Source organism: Capsicum annuum, chromosome 3 (genome assembly GCF_002878395.1).
Source record: "Capsicum annuum cultivar UCD-10X-F1 chromosome 3, UCD10Xv1.1, whole genome shotgun sequence".
Classification (NCBI taxonomy): domain Eukaryota; kingdom Viridiplantae; phylum Streptophyta; class Magnoliopsida; order Solanales; family Solanaceae; genus Capsicum; species Capsicum annuum.
In genome coordinates this window covers 41,471,213-41,482,852 of record NC_061113.1, presented here as the reverse complement: position 1 = coordinate 41,482,852, position 11,640 = coordinate 41,471,213, and the positions used below count along the sequence as shown (strand labels likewise).

At 38.7% G+C, this 11,640-nt stretch overlaps 1 protein-coding gene across 4 annotated transcripts in view; it reads right to left on the bottom strand.

Moving 5' to 3' along the window:
• Positions 1-11,263, bottom strand: part of LOC107863897 (phospholipid--sterol O-acyltransferase) — a 50,981-nt gene extending 39,718 nt beyond the window's left edge. Inside the window, exons 1-5 of one of the 4 annotated variants that reach the window (XR_007053551.1) lie at positions 10,783-11,263; positions 9,690-9,825; positions 7,815-7,959; positions 1,123-1,292; positions 947-1,023 (exon numbers count right to left, since the gene is read on the bottom strand). Coding sequence is in view for 3 of the 4 variants with exons in the window: in XM_047409308.1 (XP_047265264.1) it covers positions 947-1,023; positions 1,123-1,292; positions 7,815-7,959; positions 9,690-9,825; positions 10,783-10,998 (744 nt within the window). In the remaining variant the exon portion in view is untranslated. The remainder of the gene's footprint in view (positions 1-946; positions 1,024-1,122; positions 1,293-7,814; positions 7,960-9,689; positions 9,826-10,782) is intronic. The other 3 variants (XM_047409309.1, XM_047409308.1, XM_016710089.2) reach the window with 3 other exon arrangements.
• Between the last annotated feature and the right edge of the window lie 377 nt (positions 11,264-11,640).

Genomic DNA, 11,640 nt, shown 5'->3' with positions numbered 1-11,640 from the left:
TTTGGATATCATAAATGTAGGAAACATAACTCATTCTCATCAAATCTGGAGAGAGACAAAAAAAGTTTATTATAAACAATCCGGTGATCAAATCTTTTTGAATTTTATGTGAACATCCAAAAGGATAAGCAATCTGGAAAAAGGAAATAAAATAACATTAGGTGAATACCAAAAGATATGTTACTTTCTTTTCTCCTTGGTGATGAAGCATTTTGATTAAACGAAAAGAAAAGAACTCAAAGTGGAGGGGATGGATCGGAGATGGGTTACACAGTTGGGTTTCTAAAGGAATCAGGTATTTAAGGTTGGAGGTTGGTCATTTGATTCTGAGCTTGTCATGTGTACCTCCATCAAAATTAAGGGAAAATTTGTGCCAAAGAATATTTGGACCAAAAGTATAAGGGATATATTTGACCAAAAATATAGCAAGGGATATATTCAAAACATTTCTGATAGTATAGAGGCATATTTGTCCCTTTTCCGATCTTAAAAGCTGGTTGATAAAAGCTTGAAGCTTCAAGATTTCAGGCAGATAGAGGCTAGCTAAGGTTAAGAGGTACTTCTCCCGAAGAAGTAGTTTCTTGAATCTAGCTGTATATGTGACCGGCCAGAAATGAGAAGGTTAAGAGGCTCTTAATATCCAAGTTTTACGAATACCAAGAATGCCCATACTTAAACATTCTATTAAGTTTTCTAATTTGTGAAACAAATACTAGAACTTTTTCCATTGTTATTGAAACAAACACAATTACAAGAAACTTTCAAACAAAAAAAATCAAATTCACACTTCTTTGATGAATAAAAAAGTTGTCTCCAAAGCTCTCCAAGGAGTTAGCAGTGCCCAATGCAACCTAGAATTTCAATATCTGAATTACGCAACCTAAAGGTCACATATATAAAGGTAGCCTACCGCATTGAAAAATAAGTTGGATTAAAAAAATAAAACCTCTGAAACAGGAAGACCAAATGTAGCCCCCGATAATGTTGCTTTGACTGTCTCAATAGCACCAAGAAGAGGAGCTCCTAAAAACACAAGAAAACAGCAATTCCAGATAAGTACCAATCCCTAATTTCTGAGATAGAACTGGAGGTCAAATAGTGGTTTGGTTAGCATAGGCATACCAACAGCAAAATAGGCATGAATGTGATCGTCTAACCATCGCCTATACTCTTTTGGAGCAATCTCTAATTTCAACCACTCCAAGAAGTATCTAAAGACATTGTTACCTAATGAATGAGCGAACACTATTGAAGGTCCACCACGAAGTTTAAGAGCAGTTTCAAATGTTAGCCTGCCAGAAAGGAAAAGGAGATCAAAACCCATCCGTAAATAGAACTCATTTACCAGAAAAAACTGTGTTGCTCAGATTCTTCAAAAATGTCATCGGGCGCGTGTCGGATCCTTCAAAAGTAGTGCATTTTTGGAGGATCCGACACGGGTGCGGCAATGTTTTTGGAGAGTCCGAGCAACTTTGAGAAAAAGTACAAAAGGAAATGCTTAAGCACTTAAAATATTAGAACAAAAAAATCACCAAAGCAGAAGTTTTGCAAGGATTTATGCAATAGTATGGGCAGGCGGAGTGGGAGAGGGAGGTGAAGAACCAAGTGGTTAAAAGCTACTTAAAAACGGACAAAATGGAATCTTGTGACACAAAATGTGTTTGGTGTTGCCTAGTTATTTCCTGAACACACCATCCTACCAAGCATGGTGAAACACTATTAGTTATCAGTGTAAAATTGAACTCATATTTTATGCAAACAATCACTCCAGGCATAATTTGTGTGAAGAAAATAATTTACTCCACAGAGGTGCTGAAAATAGATATCCAGTAACAAAAAGTAGGGGGGAAAGAAAAAGAAACAACCCCCGCATTAATTGGGCCAATGGGGGTTAGGAGATAAAGGAAGGAAAACAAAAACTGTAGAGTCACTTTTTTTTCGATGGTCGTATCTTTGCTCGTATTCAGGAAACCAAATGGGTAGGAACCAAGGGTAGGGATGTAGACAGGTTTAAGTTGTGTACTCAGGAAGCTCAAGAAGTAGGAATTTTAGTAGACAGAAAACTCACGGAGCAAGTGGTAGAGGTTTGGAGGGTGAATGACAAGAGGATGGTCATTAAGCTAGTTTTGGCAGGGCTAACTTTCAACATTATTAGCACTTATGCAGCCGAATGTAAGGCATAAAGATGGCATGGAGTTCTTTCCTAAAGGGCATGCGGGTTAGAGTGAGGTGAAAAAGCGCTTCTGGGAGGAGTTAGACGAGGTCATGAGAGGTATCCTGCAGACTCAGAAAATATTGTTAGGAGGAGATTTTAATGGTGACATAGGGACCACTTCAGGGGATATGACAATGTGCATGGTGGATTTGGCTTTAGGGATAGAAATGAAGGAGAAGTTGCACTTCTAAACTTTGTGAATGCTATTGAGTTGGCCATAACTCGAGCTTCCAGAAGAGGGAGGAGCACTTGCTGACCTTTCCTAATGTAGTAGCTAAGGCTCAAATAGATTACTTGCCCCTTAGGAAGTGTGATAGAGGCTAAAGCAAGGACTGCAAGGTCATTCCAAGCGAGAAACATACAACCCAACATAAGCTTGTGTTTATGGGTTTAGATATGAAGAGGAAGAAGAAGGGGGTTGCATATGACTAGCCAAGGATTAGATGGAGAGGCCAGATTTAAGTGAAGGCTCAGGAGATTGGGAAGAAGTTGGTCGCTATGGGGGCGTGCAGGGACACAAATAGTATGTGAGCTAAAGACAGAGGATGGCATTAGAGAAGCAGCTAGAGAGGTATTAGGGGTCTATAGGGATAGCTCAGGTAGGTGGGCATAACGAGGATTGGTGGTGAAATAGAGAGGTCCAAGCAAAAAGTGAAAGACAAGAAGGTTGCTTATACGGCGTCAGTGGAAAACTTAGAGAAGGAGGATAAGAGGAGGAAAGGAGGAATAGGGAGAGGTATAAGACGGCGAAGACGGAAGTAAAGCTAGTGTGCACAACAGCTAAAACAATAGCTTCTAACCAATTGTATATATAGCTCGAGCAAAGGTGGGATACGAAGTTGTATAGGTCGCCAAGTCTCTAGAAAGGAGAGCCCCTAACCTAGACCAAGTGAAGTGCATCAACAAAGCGAATGGTGAAGTGTTAGTAGAAGAGGCCCATATTAGACGGAGATGGCAAATGCATTTTCATAAACTCTAAAATGAATTAGGGGACAGAGACATCGCGTTACGCGAGCTAGAGCAGTCTGACAGTTGTAGAAATTTTAGGTATAGTAGGTTTTAACTCTAGGTGATGTATTTAGGAGATCATAAGGAAGAGGATGAAGAGGGTTATAGACGACCAGCCAAGGATCAAATGAGATAGTGTGACTATGGCTAGTGCTATGCTCAAGAGATAGGGGAGAAGTTATCAGGTATAGCATAGGGGCTTGGGGGAGTAGTGGGCATGCTTATAATATATGGGATAGGACATCTAGCTACATTACAGTAAGAAAGGTGATGAGGGTCTCGAGAGGTAGATTGGGTGGGCATCGATGGGACTTGTGGTGGAACAAATAAGTCCAAAGGAAGGTGGTGGCTAAAAAGGTGGTGTATGTGAAGTTGATAGAAAGTAAGAAAGAGGAGGAAATAGGGAACAGTATAAGATCGCCAAAAAAAGGCAAAGTTAGCAGTTATGATGGCAAAGACAATGGCTTTTAAACATTTGTATATTGAATTAGAGACAAGGGCAGGGAAAAGAAGAAGTACAGGCTAGCCAAAGCGAGGAAAGAGGGCTCATAACCCGGATAAAGTGAAGTGCATCAAGGACGAGGATGGCAAAGTTCTAGTGAAGGAAGCACTCATGAGATCGAGATAGCAGGCATTCTTCCATAAACTCTTGAATAAAGGAGAGATGCATCGTGCTTAAAGATTCAGAACACACACAGAGGCATCACGATTTTGGGTGTTGTAGAAGTATAATGGTTAAGTAGGTTGGGGGTGTTATTAATAGAATGCGCGAGGGAAGGGCAAATGGACCGAATGAGATCCCGCTGGAGTTTTGGAAGAGCACAGGCAGGATGGATATGGAGTAGCTAACTGAGTTGTTTGATGTCATTTTTAGAACAATGAAAATGCTAGAAGAATGGAGGTGGAGTACAAGAATTTAGTTGTACAAGAACAAGGTGACGTTCAGAATTGCAACAACTGTAGAGATATCAAGCTGCTACAGAAGCCATACATCTGGTTAAGAGTCTGGTGGAGCAAAGAACTGAAGAAGGATTTACACAATGTTCATTGATATAGAAAGGCTTACGAAAAAGTCCCATGGTGATGCTTGGAGGCTAAAAATGTACCTGTGGAGTATATTAGGGTGATTAAGGACATGTGAGATAGAGCCAAAACCCAAAAAAGTATAGCAAGAGAAAACTCGAAGCACTTCCTACTCTTGATGGGGTTGCACCAAGGATCAGCCCTTAGCCCATTCTTATTTGACTTGGTGATGGATGCATTGACACGACAAATTTAAGGTGAGGTACGATGGTATAAGTTATTTGCAGATGGCATAGTTCTGGTGGATGAGACTCGCGACTGAGTTAACGCTAAGTTGGAGATTTAGAGTCTGACCCTGGAGTCAAAAAGGTTCATATTGAGTAGGACCAAGACGAAATACTTGAAGTTTACTGAGTGACCCTTGAGGCGAATATGGAATTGTGGCTTGACACTCAGGTCAACCAAAAGTGAGGAAGTTACAAGTATCTTAGTCTATTATCCAAGGAAATGGGAAGATTGATGAGAATGTCATTCACCTCATTGGTGCAGGGCGAATGGAGAAAAAAGTCGCATCAAGAGTCTTGTGTGAGAAGAAAGTTCCATCGAAACTTAAATGCAAGTTCTACCGAGTGGTAGAAAGACTAACTATGTTGTATGTGGCGGAGTGTGGGCCAGTCAAAAACTCCCACGTTAAGAGGTTGAAAGTGGCAGAAATGAGGATGTTGTGTTGGATGTGTGGGCATACCAAAAAAGATATCATTACAAATAAGGATATCTAGGATAAGGTGGGAGCGGCCTCAGTGGAGGACAAGGTGAGGAAAATGAGACAGAGATGATTCGAGCATGTGAAGAGGGGATGTTTGAATGTCCTAGTGCAGAGGTGTGAGAGGCTAACTATAGATGGTTTCAGTAAGGTAGGGGTAGACGAAGCAGTATTAGGAAGAGGCGATTAGATAGGACATAGCAGTCCCTACATATCGAGGACATGACCTTAGATATAAGGTTGTGGAGAATGCGGATTAGGGTAGAAGGTTAGTAGACAGCAAGGTGTTGTCTTATTTTCCATTCATACTAGTAGTTGTAGTATTGTCCTTCGATTTCTGTTATTACTTGTTGTCTTGTATTTTCGACTATCATATTATTTTGTTTTAGTTACTGTCCTCTTATTATTTATTGTATTTTGTTACTATTTGTTATTTCTTATATGTCTATAACCTCTTCTTTTGGACTAGTGGACTATTTGTCATCGAAAACAGCCTCTTTACTCTAAGGTAGAGTAAGGTCTTTGTGCACTCTACCCTCTCCGGACTCCACTTTGTGTGATTATACAGAGTATGTAGTTATTGTTGGGTTATTCATAAGATGAGAAGGGGAAGAGCGACCGAACTAGACGAGATTCCAGTGGATTTTTGGAAAAATGCAGGGAAGGTAGGTAAGGAATGGTTGCTTGGGTTGTTTAATGTCATATGTAGGACGGCTAAGATGTCAGGAGAATGGCAGTGGAGTACAATAGATCAGTTGTACAAGAACAAGGATAATATTCCGACTTGCAACAACTATAGGGATATTAAGCTACTAAGCCATACTATGGAAATATGGGAGACGGTGGCCGAGATGCGGATGAGGAGGAATATGTCTATCTTAGAGAACTTATTCAGATTCATGTCGGGATCAACCACAGAAATTATCTTGTGAGGGTGTGGAGCAGTACAGGGACAAGAAGAAAGATCTAGACACAGTATTCATTGACCTAGAAAAGGCTCATGATAAAATCCCTACAGAGATCTTTTAGAGATATTTGGCGTCTAAAGATGTATATATGGCATACATTAAGACAATTAAGGACATGTATGATGGAGCCAAAACCCTAATTACAATAGTAGGAGGTGACTCAGAACACTTTTCGATCCAGATGGGGTTGCACCAGGGATTAGCCCTTAGCCCTTTCCTGTTTGCCTTTGTGATAGATGAATTGACCTGGCATATTCAAAGGGGTTTTCGTGGTGTATGTTGCTCGCGTATGACATATGCAGTTGAGTTAAAGATAGGTTGGAAGAATGGAATTAACACTAGAATGGGAGTGGAGTTAAAGATAGGTGTCGAGGTGCATGTTATTTGCATATCTCATAGTATTGACGAGAGGCACAGTGGAGTTAACAATAGGTTGGAGCATAGAGTTAACGATCGGTTTGGAGTGGAGTCAAATATAGGTGTCATGGTGCATGTTCTTTGCATATAACATAGTATTGACGAGAGGCGTTATGGAGTTAACGATAGGTTGGGAGTATGGAGACAGACCCTCGAGTGTAAAGGGTTTTCTTTGACGAACCTTAGAGTCTAAAGGTTTAAGGCTAAAAAAGGACTAAAATAGAGTATTTGGAGTGCAGATTCAATGACGCCGAGTAAGGCTAAAGTAGAAGTGAAGATTGAGACACAAGTCATACCCAAGAGAGGAGTTCCAAGTATCTTAGGTCAATAATACAAGGAGACGAGTAGACTAACAAAAATGTTGCATATCGAATTGGAGGGGTAGGTGAAATGAAGGCTCGCTTCCGAAGTACCGTCATATAAGAGAGTGTCATTTGGGCTTAAAAGAAAAAGAAAGTTCTCCAGAATGGTGGCCAGATAGACCAACATTGTTACATGGGACAGAGTGTTAGCCAATCAAGAACACACATGTCCAAAAGATGGAGGTAGTAGAGATGTGCTTAGATGAATTATAAACATACTAGAGATAAAATTAGGAACGAAGTTATACCAGGCAAGGTAGGAATGGTTTCTGTGGAAGAAAAGATGATGGAAACTAGGTTGAGATAGTTCGAGAATGTGAAGAGGAGAGTGGCACGGATGCCCCAATAAAGAGGTGTGAAAGGGTGGTTGTAGTAGAAGCTAGGAGAGGTAAAGGTACGCTGAAAAAGAACTAGAGGAGGTGATTAAAACATGACATAGCAAAACTCCAACTTATTGAAGACATGATACTAGATAGGAAGGTTTGGAGGTCAAAGATTAGGGTAGAATGTCAGTATATAGTTTAGTGTTATCGCACTTTATGTGGGAGTAGTGGGGGGCTATTTAGCAGTCGCGTGTCACTTATTTTGCAATGTGTATTATTATTTATTGCTTCGTTTGCTTTGATGACTTCTCTTTTGAGCCAAGGCTCTAGCAAAAACAGCCTCTCTGCCTCACAAAGTTGGGGGTAAGTTCTCCTTACTTCCAACCCTCCCCAGACCAGGGTGTCTTGTTGTTGTTGTATATTCTTAGATAACTGATGCTGGAAAAGATTCCCCAGGCCTAAGAGTAAGCAAGAGGAACTTGGGTTGGATTCAAGACTGCAGCCTCAACCCATTGTAATAAAGTAAATATCTTGCTCGCAACTAAAATTTTTGCAACAAAATGAAAGAAAGAAAGGCATAATTCTACTTTCCCCTAGGAAAATGGAACTGGGAAATTTCGACTTTTCAACCAATTAACTTATCGTTTATAGTTTTGCACTTAGGAAAGAAACCATGTAGTGAGACCATAACACAAATCTGAAGTTAAGGCACAAACAGTATCGCAAAATACAAACTTGAGTTTGTGAAAGTAAAGGTCCCTCTCTTCAAGCTTTGATGGTGACAATCTCCAATCATATGGAACTGCTATGATTGCATTAGCCTCAATACCAAATTCTATGCACCACTTAATCCATTCTTTCCACACTGATGACAGAGGACCTGAACAGGAATGGAATTTTGATCAACTAGAGAACAACATAAGTAACAGAATCATCAGTTACAGCCGTTGCAGTAGCGACAATATCTATGACAAGTTGTCCTCCACAGACCAGTCTTTGCACTTTTATATTCAGTATTTTCTGAAAAGAGTGATGACAATAGAATCCCTGCTAATTGGTCTCGACAATCCAATAAAAAAGGGCAGCACGCTAAGTTCATCGGTCCCAAACCAGAAAAATTGCTTTCAAGTCATGCATTAAGAGGTATCCCCTATTCAGTTCCATGTCTCACTAATTCAACAAGATAAAACAAAGGAAAAAATGTGAAGTTGTGAACTCAGAATATGAAGAAGAAGAAGAAGAAGAAGAGCAATAAAAATGACAAAGGATCTAAATCTTCTTATGGCCAGCAAAGTTATCATATTGCACATAACAAAACCGTATCAGCTCTTTGCCTACGTCTAGTTGCAAATAACAAACATGTAGGAAAGAGCAGCTGCACGAATAGTGAACTTATAAATCTGGCACTTCAAAAAGAACAACACATATATGAGTGCTTCCCATGAAAGCTACTGCAGGAAAAATCCCAATGCATAATGCTAATGGGCCTAGTAAAATATACAAACAGTTGCCACTAGTTTTAAAAAGCATCTTCCACTTTTTGACTGGATGAAATCATGAGACGTTGTTCTAACTTCTTGTTAGCGTTCCAGATATAGCGATGCTAAAAGAAGCCGAAAAATCGTACCAAACTGGGTAACCACTCAAGCTGGCTGAGTTGATAAACTGATGTGTACTTTAATTTGGTATTATTTTGTGTTAAACCTAGAAAAATGATACCATTGTGGTTTTGTATATACAAGAACATATTTGTTTTACATATATATTTTAATAGTATTTTCCCTTTCCACCTCTGGGTTTATGGCTTGCCTCTTTGACCTTTGATTGCTTATACATATGTTTAAACATGAACCCCCTCTATTGCGATTAGATGTTTATTTTGTTGTTTCTCTAGTTTAGTTCTTTTACAAATACAAGAATAGCTGAACATGGTTGCTGCAAAGACTTGATTGAGCATGCATATGTTGTCATCCAGATCCTGTCTGTAATGAAGGTAAAGATTCCAAACCTATCTGGTTTGGTTTTTTCACAGATACAATTAGGTACTTTACTTTCATAGGTAAAATTGGCTCGAAGTTTCAAACTAAACCACAAAGACCCTATCTAGACCAGTGTTATCAAAGGCAAAAGTGAAGTATAATGACAAGGTCTCATTGAATGCTAAGATAAAGCACAATTAAAACGTGCATTGAAGAAAGGTGCAAATAAAAAGAAAAAATGGGGTATCAACTACTATATTTCTACATTTTCTCATTTTATGTTTCCTAAGGTTGCTTCGCTGAATATTTTATTGTTTGGTCTTGCACAAGGAAGAAAACCCAGGGGTCTTATAAATTCTCCAGATTTTTAGAAAGAGAAAGCTAGTTCAATGATTTCTGTTAAGACACACTTCAGCACTTCGCGCCTACTGAAGCGCTGCCTAAGTGAGGCAAAGTACCCAGCCACTCTGCACCTAGATTCATGTGGATTAAAGACAGGCAACTTAAGATGTTAACCGTGAAAAATCAGTTCAGTTTCACTTCCATCTAATAGGTGTCTGACATTTTAAATTCCTTATTCCAGTATAATAGAAGTGAAAATGATAATGCGAGGAGAATAAATCACAGACACCTGTAATATAGCCAGGATCAAGCTCTGTGATAGCAGAAAGACCGCTATCAGGTCGAGACTTGCACTCGCTGTGATCTGTTTGATTGTAAGGATCCAACATCATACACTTCAGCCAGCAATTCACAGCAGAAAGAAGCTGTAAGAAAGACAAATTATTAATTTACAAGACGTTAACATAAAAATGTTAGTACTTTTGTATCACAAAAGCAAGATCCAGACTGCAGAGAGTCGTTTTGTTATGACTGCGGAAAGAGCAACATTTGATGAATGGTCTAATATCTAGTAATTTGCTGCAAAGGGTATTGCTCCAAATAAAATCACAAATCAAGACCATATCTTTCAATGCTGTATACTCCAAAACCGAGCGTAATTAAACACCTGAATGAGCTTCATAAGTGGGTATCATTAGTCTAAAATGACAAGATGAAAAAGTTTGTATTGTTAGCCTAATAGTGTATGATAAAACTTAGAGTTGAATTTCAGGATAAAACTTAGAGTTGAATATCAGGTTTCCTCCATTCAATCAATCAAATAGTCAGTTGGGGTCGACTATAAGAATCCTGTGTAACCATTCCGATTATTCAGCTCCATTTCATTCCAAAAGACAATTTGTCTTTTACCACAAATTAGATTATCTAAGCATTTGGCCATGGAAATTTTCACTTTTTTCCGCAGTTGAACTCCAAAAAACACATTTAGCCATAAAATTCCAGAAAATGCTGGAATTCATCATGAACTAGAATTCCGGAATTTTCAAGAATAAAGCTATTTTCACTTTTTCACTCCAAATTACTCACAGAAGTCCAAAAACAACTCCAATCGGTATTCACAGCCAAACACAAACTCCGATTTTGAAATATCATTTTTCCCTTTGAAAACAAAAAGTACTACTTTTCAAATTTCACAATGAAACATGGCCACACTTGTCAGAATTGTTTGGTATTACTACCTGTACGGATTATTTGCTTCTGTCGTATTCTGCTTTTAATTAAATTTTACATTTTTACTTGATGCATCAAATTCCAATTGTTGAATACTGAGCTTGAATAAAACAAGGCAAAGAGTGAACAATAGCAAGTTGTTGAAGATTTACTTTAGTGGTATCGAGCCAGACTAAATCGAGAGGATTGAAATCGAGTGGAGAATATGGGCAGTCTAATATTGACCATGCTCTTAGTTGTGTCGAAGCGAATCCCGGGATGATAATTCCCGATAACTTGGAGTAATCGCCGGCGAACTCACCGGAGACGTTCCCGCCGGCAGCTAGGAGGATCATACTGACGACGAACACCACGTGTCGTCCTCTCATTGGACAACAAGAATTTGTTTTTTTTCCCCTTTTTCACATGGAACTACTACAGGTGTGTAGTATTTGGGGCGACTGGACTAACTTTGCCGTTGGGAGTTGAAACTTTTCAATGGTGCCGTTTTATTTCTCTTGGTCACGGACCAAAACAAAACAAAAATACAATTTACACCGTTTATTATCAGAAACTACTCTATTTTGGTTTTAGTTACGTTTGGCTCGTTCACATCAATCAATATCTATATTATACAAGTGTGGGTTTCAATATGGGAGCTTTTAGGTATTGAAAAAATGTTTAAAGGTATAAGAGACTTAAGTTCTCTTTCAGATTAATCTTGCGCAAATATGTATTATGTGTTTGTGCTTTATTAGTTAGACTATAGCAACAATTTTAAAGAAAGTCCACCTTTTTCAATAAATTACAACTCATGTCAACTCCTATTGAATATGATGGGGCCCATAGATGATTATCTATTCTCATTTCTTCCATAGAAAATGTTCGTTTGAATACATGAAAGTAAGTGGTTTTGACATGTCTCTTCTGCTTGTTCCGTAATTTTATTATATCATTCTTAATTAATTATTATAAGTTATTTATACATTAAAAAATTAATAATATTTAATTAAAATAAAATAAATTTTTAT